The sequence below is a fragment of the Caretta caretta genome, chromosome 17, assembly GCF_965140235.1.
Source record: "Caretta caretta isolate rCarCar2 chromosome 17, rCarCar1.hap1, whole genome shotgun sequence".
Lineage (NCBI taxonomy): Eukaryota > Metazoa > Chordata > Testudines > Cheloniidae > Caretta > Caretta caretta.
Genome location: NC_134222.1, coordinates 10,210,490 through 10,232,655, shown reverse-complemented (window position 1 = coordinate 10,232,655; position 22,166 = coordinate 10,210,490). Strand labels below are relative to the sequence as shown.

General features: G+C 49.4%; 1 protein-coding gene across 6 annotated transcripts in view; it reads right to left on the bottom strand.

Moving 5' to 3' along the window:
• The window catches only part of SGSM2 (small G protein signaling modulator 2), a 148,572-nt gene extending 127,704 nt beyond the window's left edge, over positions 1–20,868 (bottom strand). For 5 of the 6 annotated variants that reach the window (XM_048823789.2, XM_048823787.2, XM_048823790.2 and 2 more), the window contains exon 1: positions 20,508–20,868. In XM_048823789.2, coding sequence (XP_048679746.2) covers positions 20,508–20,564 — 57 coding nt within the window. In that variant the 5' untranslated portion in view covers positions 20,565–20,868. The remainder of the gene's footprint in view (positions 1–20,507) is intronic. The other variant, XM_048823785.2, reaches the window with a different exon arrangement.
• Between the last annotated feature and the right edge of the window lie 1,298 nt (positions 20,869–22,166).

The window sequence follows — 22,166 nt, the reverse complement described above, 5'->3', positions numbered from 1 at the left end:
TTAACGCAGCTCTTGAAGAGGTTTAGCCTCCCCTGAGTTGTATTTACACCACTGTTGACTTACAGGCTTGATTTGTGCTTGCCTTGGCAGGAAAACAATAAAACATATCCCTAACCTTTCCCCTTTGTGAAGTGCCAGATTGAGACCATCTGGATAAACGTAACTAAGCAGGACCAAGCTAGGTGGAAATGAAAAGGCCAGGCTAGCAAGGATGCTTTGTCTATTCAATTTCCATCTGAAGTCAAAGGCCAGCTAACAATGAGCCAATGTTCCAGTTGAGATGGCCCTGGGTGAGGAGTCAGGAGACCAGAGTTCTATTCCAGCTTTGCCACTGACCTTGGACGAAGGATATCACTACTCTGCCTCAGTTTCCCCATCTGTAAAATGAGGATAATGATACTGACCTTCCTTTGGTGAAACGGTTTGAGCTCTGTGGGTGAACAATGTTCTCTAAATCCGTAATTAAGCCCCTCAGAAACAGGTCTGACCGACAGAGGATCCAAGTACCGACAAGTGTCGCTGTTGTGAAGGGGACCTGCCGGTGCTTAGCACCTCTGAAAGTCAGCCTGCTGATTCGGGACCACAATATGGAGCGACACACAGGGTCAACTCCCTGCTCTGCCCCAGACTTGCTGTGACACCTTGGGCAAATCACACCGTTTCTCTGGGCCTCACTTCCCCTTCTGCAATGGGGATAACAGCACTGCTCAACCCCACTGGAGTTTTGGGAGGATAAATACATTAAAGATCATACAATAAAGATACTAAGTCCTGAAAACGAATCAGGGATTAACGCAAGTAAGAAAGGACTCTTGATCTATATCCTTAAAAGTTCTCACGGGGGCAGCCCCCTGCATGAATTACCCTGACATGTAAACGCCGGTAGATAAGCCTGGATTTGCCCAGCTGACTCTTCTCAAACATTTTTGAAGCCATGTGTTCAGTACTCCGCATTCTGTCATTATTCGCAGTACAGCAGTACCTGCTCCGAGGGATCAATCATAGGCCAGGGCTCTTATAATCTAGAAGTTATATCAACCAAGGCAGAAAAAAGTTCCAGAGGAATATTTAACCTGGGGTTTATAGAATAACCCCAAGCTCGAGCTGGCAGCAGCATTGGACCTCAGAGCCCCCAGAGCTAAAAGCATGAGCCACTGCTGATTGTATTACAGGAGGAACTCCGTTAGCTGGTGCAACCCCGCACTATTCCAGGGTGGTCCCCCTGTAGTGGCTGGTCCACAGAAAGTGATTTCAGACTCTGTTGCTGTCTTCAAGCAAATGGACCCAGTCCTTTAGCTAAAGCAACTGAGGCAGGAGATCCTGGGTTCAAACCCTGAAGAAAATTCAGATTGTAAGCTCTTTGGAGCAGCGACTGTCATTTTGTTCTGTGTTCATACGGCACAGAGCACAATAGGGACCTGGTCCATGATGAGGGCTCTTAGGCGCTACAGAAAGAGTCACCACCCCCACCTATCCGCAGACATTGTTATACTGTCAGCTATAGTAGGCTTTTATCTTCTTTTGTGGACAAGCCCCTCCAGGGCAACCAGGACCCACGCTGTGCCAGTGAGGATTCTACTGTCAGCAGAAAGAGGAGTAACTCTCTGGATCTTTAAGTGAATCTTTTATATCCCCAATTTTCTACCATTGCATTTCCTTCAAAAGGGGAGAGAGTTTCAAAGGCAATGGAAAACCAAAGAACACAGCTGATTGTATTTGATCAGATGTTGCTGTGAAGATGAAAAGGGCTTTGTAAGTGCAACTGACTTTCGGGATGATGATGGTGGCATATTTTTGCATGACCGCTCAAAACAATACAAACTCCCTTGCAAAAGGTCCCCAGAGGCCAGCACTGCTGCTCTGAAGATTCCCCCAGGAGATGTAACAGCCAAAAACAACTAGTATTAGATGGTGAATATAAAGGAGATCGCTACATTTTGGTTTCCCAGCAACCCCGTGCATAGGAAACAGGGTAGCGAAGGTTTTCATTTCAACCTCTGGTTAGCTTTACAATGATAGATCAGGTCATAAAATGTATTGACCTGCATTCTTCAATCTCCCCGCTCTGAAAGCGATAGCCACAGAGGCAGTCATGGTTTTAGCAGGAGATGAGCAAGAGCCAGGGAAGATGGAGAAATCAAGTCACCTTCTATTATGTTCAATACTGTAGGGAAGAGATGGGCTTTAGAGGAATAGAGGACTCATCAAAGCAAGTGTCACTGCGTAAACACACCTCATTGGGGACAAGAAAAAAGGGGGAAGAATAGGGTTTAAAAAGAGAGAGAGACTTTAGTCTCTCCAGATCCTCTAGTGGGAGAGGGGAACAGCTACCGCAGTGATTTTACTATTTGAACGGCTGTCGCACGCAGAGGTCCCAATCAGTGGACAGCGCCAAGCACTGCACACCCTGAAAAGCGTTCACCTCCACCCTAACGAGCTTTCGGTGCCCAGGCTCATCCACACCCAAGAGCGGCGTAGGGAATGGGGGGCGTTACAGCAGCATACGGCCACGCCCCCCCGCAGCCTTCTGTCGGTCAAGCTCTGATGCCCGAGCAACACAGCCGTGCTGGCGGAAGTCCCAGGTATGGATGTCGTTGTACAGGACGTAGCGGGCTTTCACCAGGAGTCCTTGCGTCACTCAGGGAAGGTGGTTTTACTATCCTGGGGAAAAGCCGGGCTTTACAGGCCTAGGCTGCCTCTGCACTCGCTTTGCTTGGCCAGGAGAATAGAATGGAATTACTATACCAGGAAAACGCTCCCAGTATAGACAGAACTTAAAGGGGCCTTCTACCAGCGTATCACTGTATTAGGAGCTATGCCAGCACAAGGCACCCTTATACCAGCAGAACTGTGCCCCTGGTAGAGGCTTTTCCAATTTATCTGCTTCATTTTTTTAAGTCACCCCCTACCCAAGTTCCCTCTGAGCTGCGCAGCCATGCGGCTGCCTTTTAAACCGCGCGCAGGGGCTCAGGGCTGCGGCAGGGAGAGGCGCCCCTCCATTGGCCTGGCCCCAGCACGGACCTGCTGCGGCCAGGGGAGAGGAGCCTCTCTCTTGGCCCAGCCCAGCCTGAGCTGAGCCCCAGCCCTGAGCCCCCTCCCGCACCCCAAACCCCTCATCCTTGGCCCCACCCCAGAGGCCTCATCCCCCTGCACCCCAACCCTCTGCCCCAGTCCTGAGCCCCCTCCCACACCCCAAACCCCTCATTCCCCCGCCCCCCCATCCCTGAGCCCCCTCCCCCACCACATGAATTTTGTTACATGCACCGATATGAAGGTGATGTGTCACACATCACCTCCATCTTGGGGCACATAACAAAATTCATTCCGCACATGGGTGGAAAAAATTAGAGGGAACACTGCAAACAAGAATTAAAAATACCTAGCTCTTCGACAGCGCTTTTCCATCCGTAGATTATACTGGGACAGAGCCTGTGTCGGCAGACGTAGGGGGAAGGTGAAAAACAAGCACGCTCAGTAACACTGCTGAAGCCGGCTGCTCTCACTCTGGCCCCCCACAATCGGCAGGCCCGGGTTGTCTCTGTCTGGCAGTGTTGTTATCCCCATTTTATAGAAAAGGAAAGTGAGGCACAGAGAGGCTAAGTGGCTACCTCAAGCTCACATATGACACAAAGCTGGGAACAGAGCCCTGGAGGCCCAACTCCTCATGTACAATCTTCTCTGCCAATGTTTTTATAAACCCTCAACGCGGGTACTAAATCCGAGTGTTACCAATAACTTCATTAACCGACATCTCACTGTTATGCCCACTTGAGACCCGAGTGTAACTTATAGCATGTGTTATACCAGTGGATACATTTACGGGAAATTCGAGCCACATCATGCAGGGCTGACATTGTAATGTCTGAAATTAGGCTCTGAGCATTTAAAAGGGGGCAGATTTAGTACCAAGGGCACTTCACTGATCTAAACATCCAGCAAAGCAGGTCATTACTTGCAGAAGCCTTTATCTGCCTTTGACTTTCTTCTGTTCTTTTTCTCAATTACTCTTATTGCAGTACTACCAAAAAGTGCCAGCCAAGACGGGGGCACCATTGTGCTAGACGCTGTACACACACACACACGTTGTAAAAGACCCCAAAGTACGTACAAGCAAAACAGACAGAGGGTGAGAGAAAGGAAGGGTGGTGGTTCCCATTTTGCAAATGTGGAAACTGAGGCACAGAGCAACTAAGTGACTTGCCCATGATACCACAGAAAGTCTTCAGAACTCAGCCCAGATCTCCTGATTCCCAGGCCGCTTCCAATAATCAGGCGTTTCCAGAAAACTGTCTGACTTCCCTCTGAACTGACCCACCAATAAGATACAGCAAAACATTCTGATTCCCCATTTGGTTACCTGTATTAAAAGCACCCGGCAATCCATCTTCAGGTCAGAGGTCTGAGAAAATAATTACATATCGCCGCAGAAGGCCATTTCCAGCACAGCCTCTACTCACAACAGCGATTTAAAGGCAGAGCGAGCCTCACAAATGTTCTGGGGAGATTGTGAACCTTAATAGGAAGTGCTTTCAGGGCAGGAAAAGCAGACGATAAATGTCAGAAGCCGGAATACATTATTCATCGTCGCCACATAATTCCCAGAAGCTCCAGGGGCAGGGAACCAAGACAATCTCTTCTCTGTGATCCGAAGAAACAGTGTTCTTGGGTTTTTTTAAAGGCTAGAAATTGGAGAACGTTTCTAGATAGGGAATTATTCCGTCCTCTGCCATGCGGTCTGCTGGCAGCTTGAAATCAGGCTTTTCACACCTAAACCCGTACAGACGCCCATGCAGAGACTCTAGAGAAGATCTGGGCAACCTGTAAGTTAATCTTGTTACCAGAAACATTAGCCCCTTCCCCCCCCACAGAGACCTGTTTAAACTAGTGAACCGCTCTGAATCCAGCGGGACTTGGCATAGCAAATCCAGGCTGTAGGCTCTAGCAGGAGAGAAGGTTGGCTAGCAGGGAGGGATGATCTTGCAGTTCGACCAGCGTTTCTCAAACTGGGCGTCCTGACCCAAAAGCGGGTTGCAAGGCTACTGTGGAGGAGGAGGGGTGTTGTGAGATCACAAAAAAAGTTACTGGGATTAGAGGGAGAAGTCTAGGTATTACAATCGCTATGGAGAGGCAGAGATGGATGCTGCTGGCGGTGACTCTGCCTGCAGAGCTGGGCTCCCAGCCAGCAGCCGCCGCTCTCCAGCTGCCCAGCTCTGAAGGTAGCCAGCAGCAGCACAGAAGGAAGGGTGGAAATACCATGAGTATGCCCCTGTGAGTACGTACAGTCATTTGCTATCACAAGGGTCGTCACAGCCTGAAGTATTTTCAAAGCGGGGCCCAGCAAAAAATGGTTTTCGAATCCCTGGTTTGCTGCATTGGACTGACCAGCATGAAATTTGGGTTCAGTTCCTGGCATGACAACAGATGCCCTGGGACTATGTCACACTCCATTTAAACCCAGATCTGTGGGACCCAGGATGGTCGACTGGGTGTTTCCAAGCCCATACTCGGCAGACCTTCTGATTCAGGTCTGGGCTTGAGCTGGGTCCACACTGCGAAATGACAGGGATTGGATCAGTCACAGCAGTACTTGGGCTCTGACCCACCCGCCCAGCAGCGACCTAGGACCCTGGTCCTGAGTGCTGGCTGAGCCAAGTCAGATTGATGTATGTGGGGGGGGGAGGAGGGGGGAGCGGGGCTGGGCTCCAAGTGAATCAGAGTGTGCAGGGCAGACATATCCTGTGTGACCCTGAGCAGGTCACTTCATTACTCAGTGCCTCCTTTGTAAAACAGGGATAATGCTTTAACTTCACCATGGTAACGACTGTTAGTGCTGACGGACTGCGGTGATGAGAGCAGAAAGGGATCAGGCACCGGCAATGAGAGCTTTGGCTTCCTGTGACTGCTACTGACTCAGAGGGGCACTGTGGGCAGATCATTCCAAGGCTGAGCACCCACAATGACAGCTAAATCAGGGGGAGTTGAGGCGCTCAGTCCTTGTGCCTCTGTTTCCTCACTCACAAAATGGGAATGTTACTTCCTGTTACAAGGGGGCAGCATGGCTCAGTAAATAGAGCCCAGGACTAGAAGTCAGGAGACCTGGATTCCCCTTCCGCCTCTGCCACTGACTTGCTGTTCGCTCTTGGGCAAGTCATCTAAACTCTATATGCATCCGTTTCACCAGCTATTAGATAACGAGGATGCTCATAACTTTCCTGCTCAAGTATAGCACTTTTGTAATCTAGGGGTGAAAAATATTACACAGATGCTCTGTAACAGGAATATTAACACTCACCTCTGAACAGGGAGTTTAGATCCCTGGATGAAACGTGCGTGTCTGAGTGCACTGTATTATTATTATACATCATCGCTCTAATCCACCCCACTATCTAACCCTCCGTCTAGCTCTATATCCTACTTCCTGCAGTGGCCAAGTTCTTCAGAGGTAAGTGAACACCAAACATCGGTCTAAAGGATGGTTTTAAAGAAGCGTTTACTAAACCAGCCCTAAGAAGGAATGTCTTTAGGGTTTTGTTTTTAAATCCAACAACAAAACAACTCTTAAAAACCCTGCAAACAAGGTAACCATCCCAGCCCCTGCTAGCGCACAAGATCCAGACTACTTATCTTAACCGAGGCGCTATTTTGACAGACCTTAAAACTGCTAAAGCTTAGATGTTCCTTGACGTCTGAGGGCTGGACTCTGCACGCCCATTCACACATGAGTGCACGAGCAATCTGGCGGGCACGGCTAACCGTTTGCAGGACCAGGGCTGACATTAGGGGAAGACAGACATAGCTAATCATCTTCTGGAAACAGAAGTCTGGATCTTTAACTCTCTGCACCATTTTCTATGCTGTTTTCTCGCCCCCTTTTAATTTCTTCCTCTTTTCTTCCTGCGTTCAGGTCTTTCCTGCTCAGCATCATTGCCTACCCCGACTGATACGCCACAGCAGCGGGTGTTGGGGGTTGGCCCCCGGGGGGTGGTTCCTGCTGCCCCGGGCCCACAATCCTCCTTCAGCCGCCTCCTGCCAGCTGGGTCGGCGCGGTGGCAACTGTGTGCCCCATTCCTGCCGGCCACCACCACCTTGCTGTGTCCCGCCCGCGCTGCGGAGCAAGAGGCCCTGCAGCTTGCGGCACCCTCCCTCCGCAGTGCACACAGCAAAGCAAGGTGCCGGCCGCCGGCAGGAACAGGGCATGCAGCTGACACTCAGCCGACCCCATGGGCCGGAGGAGGGGATCGGAGACGACCTGGCCCGAGCCAGAGCAGGTTGGGTCCCACTGGCTTCGGGTCGGGTTGCAAGGGTCTGGAGTAGGGCCTTACTTAAATAATTACTTAGCACTGTCGGTAGCCCTGGTGCCAGCAGGGTGCCATGTACCCCACACTTGCGTTTGTGTCACTAAGACTGAATATGAACACAGCGTACGACCAAGTTACTCGTCTTGTTTCTCACAGCTGTGACAAGTCTGCTTTTAAGAGCCACGATGCAGAAACTCCACTCACACTAGGCAAGTTATAAGCAGGTTAGTGCTCAGATTGGAGGGCTCCAAAGATCGTCGAGGTGCTGCAGGAAATGGGCTTGGTGATTCAGTAGGGGACACTCCCCCCATACATCACGCCAGGGTGGAGGGCTATCACAGGACACTGCAGCATTGCGGGTGCTGGGGACAATACCCAGACCTGGGCTTCTGGTCACTTGCTGTTGTCTAAAATCCACATCATTTTTCTTTCAAGAGGCAGCATTTACCCCAGCATCCTGGCCAGTTTCAGCTGGGGTAATTACTGAGTACTCCATCAGTCTCAGTTGGACCAATTCTTCACTTCCTCTGCTCAAGAGCTGCTTGGCACTGCGGGGGGGGGGGGGGGGGGGAATGTCAAACAGATGCCATGGTTCATCCTAGAAGCAGCTGCATTTCAGTGGCAAGAAAAACAATTCCAGTTCCTAAAGTGCTTTGGGATCTTTCAGGAGGGAAGCCGCTAAGGTTATCCTTCTGATATTCGTTTCCCAGCTGGAACGAGAGCTTGGTTTGAGTACAGTCATGGCAAAAGCACCATTTCAGTAGGCAGCAAATAAAGAGCTGGAAAAAGCCTGCTTTATGGGCCTCCTTCTCACAATAGATTTTCCAGCAGAGAGAGAGACGTTTGAAACACAGACTTATAGCCAGCCTCGGCATGAAGCCCAGTTGAGTCAAATCTTCAAATTATATTACATCTCTTTCTCTACTAGAGTCAACAAAATAAATTCTTTACCAGTGGAAACACCCGCGAAAAAAGCAAATACATTAGTAAGCCTTTCCAAAAGGATTCAACTGAAAGGTTTTACGGGAAATAAAATATTTATATATATATTTCAAGCCACTTGGCACAAAAGAGAACTGAATTTCAATAGATTCAGTATAAGCAGTGAAAAAAAATATTAGAAGATCATTAAAGTTTGAGACGATTTGGAAATAATGTGACATGGGAAATGGACTGCTGCTTTAAGGAGCGAGTGAAGGGAAGCAGCCTTTGAGAACGCCCCCATGGAGATGGGTAACCACATTATTTGAGACTGGAGAGGAGAATACAAGAGCAACATGTGTGATGTAACAGTCAGGCATTAGCAGTTATACTGCAAGCTACATAAAGTGATGCTGCCAGGTTGGAAATCCTACATATGTACCATTGTTGAGAGGCAGCACAATCTAATGGAAAGAGCACTGGACTGGGAGCCAGGGGATCGGGGGACACTTCCTGGCCCTGCCACTGACCGGCTGGTTTGACTTTGGGCAAGTCAGCGCTTGTCTATACCTGGTTTAGTGAGGTGTAAGTTTCAATCCACACTAGCATGTTGCACACTAATTGGCCCATGGGGACCCTGCTGTCATACACTAAAAGTTCCCCAGTGCACCCGTGGAACGACATTGACATACACTAGGGAACGTTTAGTGAACTAAAATTTACACCCCTGCAGGGTAGATTAAAGGACCATGTAGACAAACCCTCACTTTACATCCCTGTGTCTCTGTTCCCCTCTCACCCTCTGTCGGTCCATGCAGACTATGAAATCTTCAGGGGAAAGGCTGCCTCTTACTCGGTGTACGTTCAGTGCCAATGCTCTGGTTGCAGCCTCTACACAGAGTGTGATTAATGATTACATCCACAAAGAACATTATTTAGGTTGCAAAGTTGAGCATTCCAAAGCTAGAAAACACCAGATTTAAGGCTGTCTTTGCAACCTTAATTCTGACCCCTGGTGCGCCCATTCTGTGACTGAATGAAGCAGGGTTCCTTTGGAAAAAATTAGTATGTGATAATATAATTAACGGCTGGACCACAATGCATATGCATAAGGGGGCAGAATTAAAGCTATATTGAAGGTTGTCTCCCCCTCCAAATTTCATGAAAGATTCATCCTGTTTACTGACCAGTTTTAGCCAAAATTCTCTCAAGGAATGCAGTCAGAGAGTAGACATGGTGATTTGTCTGAGTTTCTCTCTCAGCAAAACCTAAATGGAATTTCTTGGGACAAAGAAAAGGCACTTCTCTAGCCAAAGGCTTCCCCCGCGCTGAATTTCATAGGCTGCAAACAATGGAGGTGTTAGAGCTCTTAAAAAATATTGCAAGACTCTTTTATAATGGTAAGTGTTTGGCAACCCACCTACCAGAGTCACTATCAGCTTCCCCTATAATAATATAAACTTAAGTGGATTAAAAATAAAGCTTTTTAAAAAAAACCCCAAAAACAGGAACTTTCAAAGGCACTTAGATGATTTAGGAGCAAAAGTCTCACTGAAAGTTACGTAGGTGCCTTTGAAAGCCCCACCCTTAAAATCCTACATGATATCTACCTTCAACACTTCCATTTGGCTTGGACCATAAAAATGAACTAGTCAGTTTCACTTTCAGAGTCTCATGCACTAGGCAGATATTACAATGTTTGGGTTAAGACAAACAGGTCACTGATTTGTTTAGCAGACAAAAGTGATTATATTTATATAAACTCATACACTTAGATACAGGTATGAACAAAACCCACGATTTTGCCTTAAACTTCCTGGATCTCTCTCTTTAAACCCAAAATCTGGACCATGTGCCAGCTTTCCACTTGTCCTGGACTGTAGTCATCACTTTCAATGCAACGTCAATGGCCAACCTACAGCGCTCATCATACGGCAGTGTCATCTGGAAATACACTGGGTCGTTTCGTGACATGAAAGTTAAAGCCATGGGCTCCATGCTGGTTTTCACTTGCCATCCTTTGAGCTTCTTTCCCCACCTAGTCACTCCCAGCCAAACCACACCACGTAAGCAAGCTTGCTCTGCTTGAGATGCGGTATGGAGGAGGCAAAGCACACCGGCTATTATATAAAAATAGGAATAATGATGCTGATCCCCTTTGTAAACCGCCTTGAGATCTCCTGACATGATGCACTGTACAAGAGCTAGGTGTCACTACTTTGTGAACCCCAGACAAAGAGCGTGTCGGTGTATTGCATGGGGGAGAGCAGGACATTAGTGATTTCGAGGCTGGCTCGCTCAGTCTGCTGCGTGCAACTTTACTCTCCTGTAATGTTCCTCAGCTGCTCAAGCGCTTAAGTCACGTGAACAAGGCTCTGAGAAAAGCGACAGGCCCCACGTCTCCAGACATCTGGGCGGTAAGCAAAGGAGGACGGCGTGGGCCCAAAACACCCTGCGCCCAGCAACGGCTCTGAATTCAAACAAAAAGATTCTGGTTCAAATGTAGCCAGCAATTCAGTCCCAGCATGAAGTCGGAGAATCATAGAAATGTAGGGCTGGAAGGGGGTCACCCAATCCAGCCCCCCTGCACTGAGGCAGGACCACGTAAATCCAGACCGTCTCTGAGGGGTGATGGTTTAACCTGTTCTTAAAAACCTTCAGTGACAGGGATTCCACAATCTCCTTGGAAGCCTGTTCCAGTCCTTACCTATTTTTAGGCCATTCATACATGAGGCCAGATAAAAATCTGCCCCGACTAGGTGAGAAGCTGCAGCAGCCTTTTCAAGGCAGCTTCCAGCTCTTGCTTTCATCTAAAGGTCTGTAACGTCCCTTCTGAGCCACGTTCTGAGAAGGAACGTTCACGACATCCTATTAAAGCCAGCGGTAGCATCTTCAAATCAGCAGCCCGCTGCAGGCAAGCTTGGAAGAGGGGATCCAGAGAATGTGCACCCCCATTAGCAGAAATGCTGGGAGCCCCTTGTCTCCTGCGGTACTCAACAGGGTCCCGATTCCCACTGCGAGCAGGGAGGAGAGAGATCACCGGGCTGACGATCCCTTCGATTTCTCCCAGAAAACCCTTCACAAAGAGCTTGATACACCTGTACTTAATTCCGTCTGGGATCAGGCTGATCCGACTCCAGGTCAGAGCTTTGGATGTTTTTCTCCCTTGACTCCAACGCGTCTTGCAGATACTTGCCCACAATTATATTTTGTGCAGACATGGGCATTACATCAGAGGCATTCAAAAGGGCCTTCAAGAAGGTGGGCAAGTATTGGAATGAACAGGTTAATATGTACCACCACTGGCCTCTAGTGGATGAAATCAGAATTGCTCAACTGTGCAATAGGCCTTATACCGCTAACGGTGAATGGGGATTCTCTTTTATCTCAAGTGGGAGAAGTCAATGATTCAGGAGCAGGAGGATACTGCTAATAGCAAAATGGAGATTTTTCTTCAACTCTAGTAGTAGGGTTTTTGTTTTGTTTTTAAGGATCCAAGTTCATTCCTTGCTGTCACAGTGGTATCCCAATTAAATACGTAGTAAAGCATAGTAGCACACCAAGTTCCTCGCTGATCACAAACAGAGAAACTGAGGGGCAGAGAGAGAGAGAGAGAGAGAGAGATTTTAAGTGACATGCCCAAGGACAAACTGTAAGAGAACCCAGATCTCATCTTGCAGATCCCTGCTCTAAACACTAGCCCACACTGCCTTCCGTTCACGTTTGCTCCCAGTATCTCTAGTACCGATAAGACATGTTGCGGGAAGCAACGCATTTAGATTTTCCTTATAATTTTAATAGAGTCCATCATAAACCGACAGTGAGAACTTGACTACGATGCTATATCTCTGAGCGCTAAAGCCAAGAAAGCAACAAAGCATTTCAACATTCTCCAGAAAACAAAACAAGACGCCAGACACCTGCAGCTGTTTCCAAAAGCAACATTACAAGACTAAATACAAACCAAAGCTGGGGCCAGCGTATCAGCAACAGAAGCGAATCCAAGCAGGAAAGCAGCCCTCACCTCATGGGTACGGTGGATAAATGTGTTTATCCCTAGGCATGGACGACATGACCTTCAGTGTGATCAAAGAGAAACTCAATCAACAGCATCAGTCGCGTGGGGGAAATAAGACATTTACAACAGAGAGATACGTGCGGGCTGGAACGTCATCGGACAAACAGGTTTAAAAAAAAGTTTTAATATCTACAGCACTTCCAAAAAGATATAGCAGCAGACTGAACCTCACTACGAATAATACTGTTGTATAGGGCTTTTCATCAGTAGATCTCAAAGCACTTTACAGAGAAGGTCAGTCTAATTAGCCCCGTTTTACAGATGGAGAAACTGAGGTGAAATCACTCACCTAAGGTCACTCAGCAGGCCAGTTACAGAGGTGGGAATAGGAGCCAAGTCTCCGGTGTCCCAGGAGTCCTGAATGCCTAAAATTACCTTATCTACTAGGCCACAAGGCCTCCTAAGTGGCTACATGGCTATTCCTCTTCCAGGATGGATAAAAATCAATCAAAAAAATCTGATTTTTTTTATTTAAATAGGTTTTTTTTAATAAAATGCCTTTTGAGGAAAAAGCCTATCTAAAGATAATTTTAATTAAGATACATTATAGCTCAAAGATATCTCATCATGGAATAGGGATTATAAATTCTCATTCTATAGTATGAGACAGTATATTCATGTAATGTTTAAGAAAAGTTTTGTAAATGAGTGTCAACAGTTCATGGATTAGGGACCCCATTTTATGGGGTTCCGCAGGCTTTTGTATAGATTATTTAGGCTCATCTTTCTACCTACCCCATGGGACTCACACTCAGTCTAGACGATACCATCAGAGATGCTTAGTTTTGCAGTTCTCAAACTGTAGATTTGTGTCTCCAGAGATAACATGCTTGTTAACAGCAAAAATATTTTTAAATAAAAAATAAATAAATAAATATATAGAGGTGAGAAATAACAGATGTCAACCCTATTGTCCCTCTGCAGATTTGTGTACACAAAGTCAATCCCTTACCTCTCTCTAAAAGTGCAAAGTTTCAAAAAGTTCAATGAATAGAAGATTGCGGGGGGCAGAATAGATCTGGACAAGGAGAAGTCTGGAGATAAATGTGAGGAGCGAGGGACATATGCTTGTTTTGTTAAAATATTATATGTTTTCTGTTAAAGAAAAAAAGCCAGAATACATAATGTTGTTGTTTTAGTTAAATAAAACAATGTAAATGTCTGTCTGGTGATGTTCTCCTCCTAATACAACATGGCAAGAAAATCGTCCAAATATTAATGATCATCCTGTTGGAGTGGAGATAGTTCACCTCCCAAAAACTTCATAAATATCTGCTTCAATTACCTTTGGTAAATGAAATAACCAAACAATCATTCATTCATTTTCCGATATAGCTGTAAAACTAATCTGAAAAGTTTTCAAAATAAATCACTGTTTAAAAATGTATAGTGTGTACCTTCTAAAAATGAAAACTACATCTCTGAGTTGTGAAGAATATGTATTAAGGTTATAACCACCAACAAGAATGCGCTTTTATGTAGAAAACGATTTAAATCACTAGTCAGGAAGACTCGATTTAATCACGATGATCAAATCATTTTGATTTAAATCAAATCTACCCTGTCCTTTTCCCTCTCCTACTGCCCCCAAAGTTTGATCCAATGAAGATGACAGCATGTTTTGAGCAACACATCATCATATACTGTAATTTCAGGGGAAGATTGAGGCTAAGAGACATTTGGGCTAGTGGATACAGCACTGGGCTGGGAATCATGATATCTGGGCTCTGGCACTGTTGTGGCTCCTTGCTCAAATTACATCCAGTTTTGTGTCTTGGTTTCACCATCTGTAAAATGGGGATAATAAATACTTACCCTTCTTTATAAGGAACTTAGAGATCTCTAGATAAGAAGGCTATATAATCAGAGCTAAGCATTACTGTTAGAATGGTGCTGGGCTTTTCCCCATCCTGAGTATGCAGTGAACCCAATATCATCCCAGCAGAACACCTGTACATTAAAGATGGGCTTCAGTAAAGAGATTCAGGTCTGGGTTTCAAACAACCCAACGTTTGTGGCTGTTCAGAAGTGGGGATTTGTCTGGCCTTGTCTAATGGCAGGGCCCCACCTGCACGTTACAAACCAACCCTGGGGTTTGGATTCCGGCCATGAATCTGTGCCCTTCTACTCTGCCACCTGACCTCCCCCGCTTTTCACTCCCTTCCGTCGGCCTTTCCCCCACGTCCATGTAACAGCTGAACAGCTACCGTTTGTGAAGCTACAGACTGCCGGGATATTTACCATGCCACTGGCACCAAAGCAAATTGCCAGGCGGGGTATCCAGTCTGCGCGAAGAGAGTTCTGCACTGAGGAGCCAAGCTCTGGGTCTTTTGCAAATACAAACCAACACAAACAACAACGTATAAAGCGCCCCACCGCAGCACTCGCTACTGCGGCTCCTGTCCCATGGGGCTGGGCCCGACTCCCCGCTCTGCAGATCGCGAGTGAGGGTCGCAGCACCACTTGCTCAGAGCCGGCCTCCCCCTCGCGCCCCGCAGCCCATCATTATGACAGAGGGGAAGCCAGGCCAAACCTGGGTGGTGCTGTGACCCTGTGCACCAGGCTGCAATGGGTGGGGCAGATGCCACCACTGCAGGATGAAGGCAGGGCTGGCTTGCTCTGCCACTCACTCCCCCAGCACCTCCCACCCCCTCCAGGGCAGGAACTGATCCTCGACTCCCCCCCTCCCGGGATAAAAAGAAACAAAACGAAATTCCCAAAAAATAAAAGGCATTTCATGGGGCTCTACTCAGGAGCAGGCCAGGCTGCAGGCATTATTTGCGGGGGGAGGGGGACACACATTATACTGCACCTGAACCTCCAGAAGAACGTCCAGGAGCAATAATAGGTGGCACTTAGACCAGTAATACCTGGCACTTTCAAAGCACCTTACATAACCTGATGCTAAGTGCGCCTGGAAGGCCAATGCTATCATCCCTCTTTAGCCCAGGGGGGTTAAGTGACTTGCCCAAGGACACGGAGGGAGGATGCGTCTGAGCTGACAGCAGAACTTAGGCATTCCTGGTTCCCAGTCCTGCACTCCCTCCCCCAGAACATCCACGTTCTAAGATTGGTTTAGTACAAAGAAGGCAAAAGCATCTGACATGCGTCATGCACAGGAGAGGAGAATGGAAATCAGCACAAAAGCCCGGCTGAGGGAAACAGGCAGAGAAGCCAGGTACAGGGCAAGATACGGGTGCGGCCCAACGACGCGCAACCGGTTGCCCAAGACCAGTCATGCTCATAGTTTTCTTACTGCCTTATTCACAAACCGCAAATATGCTGTTGCTCACGCATCAGCTGAGCTGATAGGTCCTTTCCATCTCTAACGTATAACTGGCAGGAACGGTCATATCCCAAATGTCCTTATTAATTATGCATAGAAGAGTCTGGGCATCTGTCCAGCTCAGCACGACAGGGCTTCCTGGACCCAACACAAGTCAGACATGCCACAAACAGGCTGTGTCTTAAGACACCGGTTTTATTAATACAGTTCAGAGGAAGAGCAACTGTCTGTTGTACAACAACGGGCGAAATTAGCACCACGGGAGGACTGGTTTGTCAGGGAAAAGAAAAAGCACGAAGCAGGAACCTTGCAACTCCAGCCCCACTAAGATTCTTAATTAGTTACAACAAGCAAGCTGACTTCGGCTCAGCCACGGCTTCATCACTGAGCCTTGTTCAACGCCCAATTCTGTCTCCGTATCAATAGAGCCATTTTTCTGGGCTGTCAAGTCAAGATACTGCTGAAATCTCTCTTATCTCTGCTGCTGTCAAGATCAAAACCGCAGGCAGATGACTTTAATTGCTTGAAGAGACTATAAGAGTTTTGAAAGGGATATAAAACCTCATGCTTCAGGGCTTAATACAATCTCTTACTAATGTGGGTCAGGAGGAAATCTTCCCTGTGGGCAGGCTAACCCCTAATTGCCTCCTGCAGGGTGTCTTGCAACTTCCTCTGAAACAACTGGTACAGGCCTCTGTTAGAGACTGGATACTGGATTAACAGGACCTTGGGTGTGATCCAGTCTGCTAGTCCCTAAATTCTTACAGATATTTTAATTTAGCTAGTGAAAATATTGATAAATGCAGAGGATGACTAATCACGTGCTAGATTGTTGCCTTTGATAATGGAATATTGTCTATTCCCCACCATTTCATGTGGATGCAATTCTGATTCATGCTGGGTTAACTACCCCACCACAGAATACAGGGCTAATTAACCCCTGGTTCCCCAGATTCCAAAACTGGCCTTTTTTAGCCTCTCCCTAAACAAACCCCTCCCCTCGTGGTCATGCTTTGGACCCAATCCTTGCACAACCGCTGAAAGAGCAAGGAACTGTGGGTGCCCGAAGAACGCAGGATCAAGCCTTCTTAATTTAATTTAAGCAAGAGGGGATCACAGCCGTACAAATGTTTAGGCAAACTACCACATAACAATAAGAAGCATCATTACGAGATGTGAATGTCCAAAAACATTGTTCCTAAACACAGAAAAAAAAAAACCCACGTGATGTTTTTGTAATACCACAAAGGAGTGGAGAGATTTATAAAAGCTTTATCTATGCAAAAGAGTGAGTTACGGCCAGATTCGTAGTTTCATAGAGCTTAAGGGCAAACGGGACCATTAGATCACTCGTCTGACCTCCTGTATATCACAGACCATTAAATTGCACCCAGATACCCCTACATGAGGCCCAGTAACTTGAGTTAGACTAAACTGTGACACAGGCACAGAACAGGAGAGACTGAGGTGCCACCAAGGCCTCTGCAACAGCAGGGGATTGATTAGATGAGATATGCCCATATGATCTCAGCAAGCGATCCATACCCCATGCTGCAGAGGAAGGCAACCCCCTCCCATGCCTTATTCCCCCCTCCTCTTCCACACACACACAGTCACAGCCAATCTGACCCGTAAGAAAAATCCCTTCCTGATCCCAGATCTGGTGATCAGTTGGACCCTGGCCCCATGAAGACACAGCAGACAAGCATTTAAGAAAGAGGAAGGTGAAAAAGACCAGAACAGATCAGGCCAATTGTGCGTTGGGGAAAAAATTTCCTTCCTGACCCTTGCAGGCATCTACCTGAAGCATGAGATTTGATTTGAATATAGTCACTATTTTAAAGCAGAGTTATGAGCACATTGAGGGCAATGCAGAGCTTCCTGTTTTCACCCTGGCCCATGAAGGAAGGGAACGAACAGGGAGACTCTCAGACTCTAAGACCAGAACAGACCACACAACCATCCAGTCAGAGCTCCTGTACACACAGGCTGCAGAATCTCCCACAGAAGCTGGATTAAAACCCACGTTCTAAGAAGATAGCTCATCTCATTTTAAAGACTTCAAGTGATGGAGAGTTCACCACCTCCCCTGCTAAACTGTTCCAATGTTTAGCTACCCTCGCTGCTCGGAAATTAAGTCTTATTTCAAGGTTGAATTTGTCTCAACTTCATCTTCCAGCCACTGGACCCCAAAATGACCCCTTTACGAAATGCACTAGAAACTTTATTATTGCTACTGATTTTACATAGAAGGGGCTCGGACACTGCAGCAGTATAAAACCAATAGATTAGATTAGATGCGATGCAACTCTCCAAAATTTCCTTTCTTGAAGTGGAGGGGCAGCTCGGTAAAGAACTGCAGCCGCACTTTGGCCCCACTAATGCCACCTTTCGGAACACAATTATGAAATGAACTTCAGTAATTTGGCTGGGCAGATCTGATAGATTCTTGGATTGCTTATTTTGCTAAGTCACAAAGGCAACTGTAACAGAAAGGGTTAAACAATTGCAGCTGAACAAAGCCTCTGTTTCCCATTCATTGCCTCCTGGAGGGAAATTACATTTTAATTCAATCTGGCCAGAGCTTTATTTTATTTACTCTAGGCAAACTCTTAACTCTATCAGCCTTATTGGCAAATAGATTAAACAAATTCATCACATCAGAAGCGTAATTTTTTGTTGCAATATTAAACCTGTCACTTAAGAGACCAAAAATCCAGCAGCGACTCCTGATTTTTCACTGGCAACAAAAGCCGGAGCGTTTGGCCAAAGCGTTTACTTAGATTGTAAAACCTTTGGGGCAGGGACCATCTTTTTGTTCTGTGTTTGCACAGTGCCTAGATCAACAGGGCCCTGGGCCTATGAGTCCTGAAATAGAAAGAATAAATAGAACTCGCCCAGTGCTATTTCTCACAAACAGGATCCTGGATCATGTTCTTGACCTCAGATAGCGACGTTTTACGCTCGCTAAGGCCTGGTCTACATTAGGAAATGAGACTGGCATAACTACGTCGCTCAGGGGTGTGAAAAATCCACACCTCCGAGCAGTGTAGTGAAGTCAACCTAAGTTCCCATGGAGACCGCACCAGGCTGACAGAAGAATTCTGCCATTGACGGAGCTACCGTCTGTGGGGAGGTGGACTACCTACACTCCCGCTGGCGTAGTTAGTGTCTACACTGAAGTGCTACCACGTTTTAAGTGTAGACAAGCCCTAACGTCCCAATCCTGCAAACTCTTAAATCCATAGGAAACTTCATTCATGGGTGTGCGCTCTTCAAGACAACCGGACAACTCCCATGATTAATGCTAGGCATCTGTCAGGAGCGGCAATTCAGACATTTCTTGGGGGTTAGCGGTGAGAGCAAATTCCAGTCCCTGCTACCAGCAGGGACACTGTTCTCATCCCCGCTCAGTCCCCCAGCTAGGGAGTCTCCCCTCTCTTTTACGCACACAGTGTCGGTGGACTCCCAGGAGCTCCTGTACAGGAACAGGCCCCTGCCCTCATGTGCCAGGTTGCAACATGGGCTAGCCACCCTTCCGTCTGTATAGTGGGTCAGCCAGGACAAATTTCAGCAGCACTTTGGCCATGCAGCTGGAGAGCAGTCCAGAGCGTTGCCAGTCGCACTGATTTCGTGTGTGACCCCTGCCTAAAGGGATCCTGTACTCAATCAGCCCAGCTGCTGCTAGCGCGGTCTGAGGCCATGGCTTGCCCCCCGACTCCCCCACTTACGGACCCTTAAGTGCAATAACCTTGGGGGGGGTAGGGGGTGTTCGCCCCGCCAGTGCCTCCCAATTGGCATGGGTGTCGTTATTTGCAGGATTGGAGCCTCGGGACATCATTCTCAGGCCTGAGCTTGCTCCGCGACTGATTCCAGCGAGAGCCTGACCAGGGGCTCGTCTCGGCTGATCACCCTGGTGCAGACGCCGAGCATCTGCAGCTCTGTGGACATCAATCGGCATTACCGGGGCTGCACTTTCGATCTAACCCACAGCAGGTGGCACAAGTGGAGGAAAGACAGAAGCGCCCCGCGCACGACTGCCCCCGGCAGAGCTCCCGGGCCCGGCTGCCCGCTAGATGTACCCGAACTCCATCGTATCCAGCACCGATTAAACCACCCCCAGCGTGAGCCAGTCCCTGCCCCGAAGAGCCTACACGGGGCCAGGTCAAGACGCTGCTGTAAGGATCCGGAAGCGGCACCCTTCTGGGCACGTCTCCATCTTTCTTTTATGAATGAGCCGGTCTCTGATCCCCCATTACTGTGGGAGTGTCACCGGAGGCAAGGTGGGGGGGGGGGGGGGAAGGAGTTTTTCCCCTTCCCGCTGAGTCTGGGCTGCCCGCTGAGCCTGGGCTGCCCGCTGAGCTAACCGGGCACGTCTCCCCCAACCCTGCTCTCTCCCCTCTTAGTGCCCAGGCTCACCCCCCACCCTAGTTTAAGGAGCTGCTGGGGGGGGGCGGGGGAAGCCCCTTGATGCTCATTCCACTGACCCTCCCCAGGGCAGACAGGCGCTGGGTGGGGGTGTTGCACCGCTTCCTCCCCCAGCCACTGCGGGAAGAGCCTGGGGGGTTCACTGATCCCCCAAAGGCGCTGGGGTGGGGGGTGTGTCTGGGCTCGGCCACAGCCCCCTTGTGGCACCGGTGCGTCCTTGGCGCCAGAGCCCCGGTGCACCGATTTCTCCCCCGGCCAGCACAGACCTCCGTCCCCCCCCCCCCCCACGGGGGGCTGGCACTAAGGGGGGGGGCGCTGCCGCACCCCGGGACTGCAAACGGGGCACCCCCCTGATCCGCAGACTGGGGGGGGGCAGCTTTCACTGCTCCCCGTTATGCCCCCTGCTCCGCCAGGGGCCGGGGCAGGGAACCTGGACCCCCCCGGCCGAACCCCGCAGCCCCCCCCGGGACCGGGGACGCCCCCCCCGGGCTCTCACCTCCTTCTTGACGTTCCACAGCAATTTCTCCTTCGCCGCGTCCCCCGAGCCGCTCATGGCTGGGGCCGGGGCTGCCGCCGGGGGCTCCGCCGGCCCCGGGGGCTCAGCGCGCTGCGGACGGGGCGGGGGCCCGGCCCCGGGGGCCCAGCCACGCACCCTCCAGCCCAGCAGAGCCACGCCGCCGCCCGGCCGGCTGCCGCCGCCGCTGCCGCCCTGGGCGCCTCTCCGCAGCCATCTTCCCAGCCTCCCGCCTGACGTCAGAGTCCTGGCCCGGCCCCCGCCCCCGGGGGGGATTATTTGGCAACAATAACAGTGTGATACCGGCTGACACCTGCACACGCCCGGAGCCGGCAGCACCCTGGCAGGCGCGATCCCCCCCCCCCGCGCTGGGGATGAGCCCCCCCACCCCCGCAGCTGGGAAGGATCAGCAGCAAGGGGGAAGCGCCCCCCCCCCCCCCGGGAACTAGCCCTGCTCGCCCCTGCCCGCCGGGAAGGGGAAACAAAGCGGCGGGGTTTGGGAGGCGGAGACCATCAGAGCTAAAGGCACCTTCAAGCCGGGGAAGCTGGTTGCACCTGGGGGGGGGCGGGATGGGGGTGCGTCAAGCGGGAATAAAACCCCGGGGGGGGGGAGGGGGGCTCCTGCGCCGCGGCGAATGAAACCCACCAAGCCCCCCCCAGAGGAGGCTGCGCGGCGCGTTTCCGAAACAAGGGCTGCCCCTGCAAGACACCGGCACTGGTGCACGGTCACGTTGCACGCAAATTGGGGGGGGGAGGAGAAGGGGAAATTATTTTATGTTTAAACCCCTTCCGTGTAACAAACGCAAAACCCCAGGAACGGCACCCGCCCGCGGCCCCCCCCCCCCCCCCGAAACGCCAAATCCCTGAGGCCCTCGGCCCTACAATCTGGCCCCGCCCCCCGGCAGCTAGCGACCCAACGTTCCCCTGTCGAACTCTGAGTTAGGGAGCGTTCCATGGTAACTACAGCAACGAAGGGTGCGGCGGGTTCGACTCCCTGCGCGAAATGTACAAGCCGGGTCTGTACATTCTGTACTCAGGGTATCGCCCCCCTGCCCCTCGCTCGCGTTCGCGTGAGGCGTTGGAGACGGGAGGCAGAGGATTTGTTCTCTCTGAACAGCTGCTTTCTCTGCTCGATCTGCCAGTAACCGCAGACCCCGAAGTCCGTGGTGGGCAATCCCATTGCAACAGTAAAATAAAATCAAATCAAGACCCTTGAGTTAAATTAGCAGATTTACCAACTCCCACTCAACGCCCAGCAGGATGTTCTATACCCGCGACCCAATTCATACAAACGGCTTTCTGCTCTCAACAGAAAGTTAGACCTGTTGGTCCTCTCACGTTTTGCTCTCGCCCCTACCGTGGCCAGAAACAGTAGCCTCACCCCACCTCCTCCTTGTAAAATTGCCAAGGAAACTGGCGCCACCTGTTTGCAATAAACGCTCGGCCCAGCTTCAAACAAAGCGTGCTAACAGGGCCTTTGCAGCTCAGCTGAGGCTTTTTGAAAGAGTCAAAACAAGTAGCAAGTATCTGTACCTAGAAGCTTCTGGTCTCCCCTCACGTTTCTTACACTTCCATCCTTTGCCAAAAAGCTATTGCTAACTTATTGCCTGAAATGAGCTGTACTCATTCCAAACAAAGCAA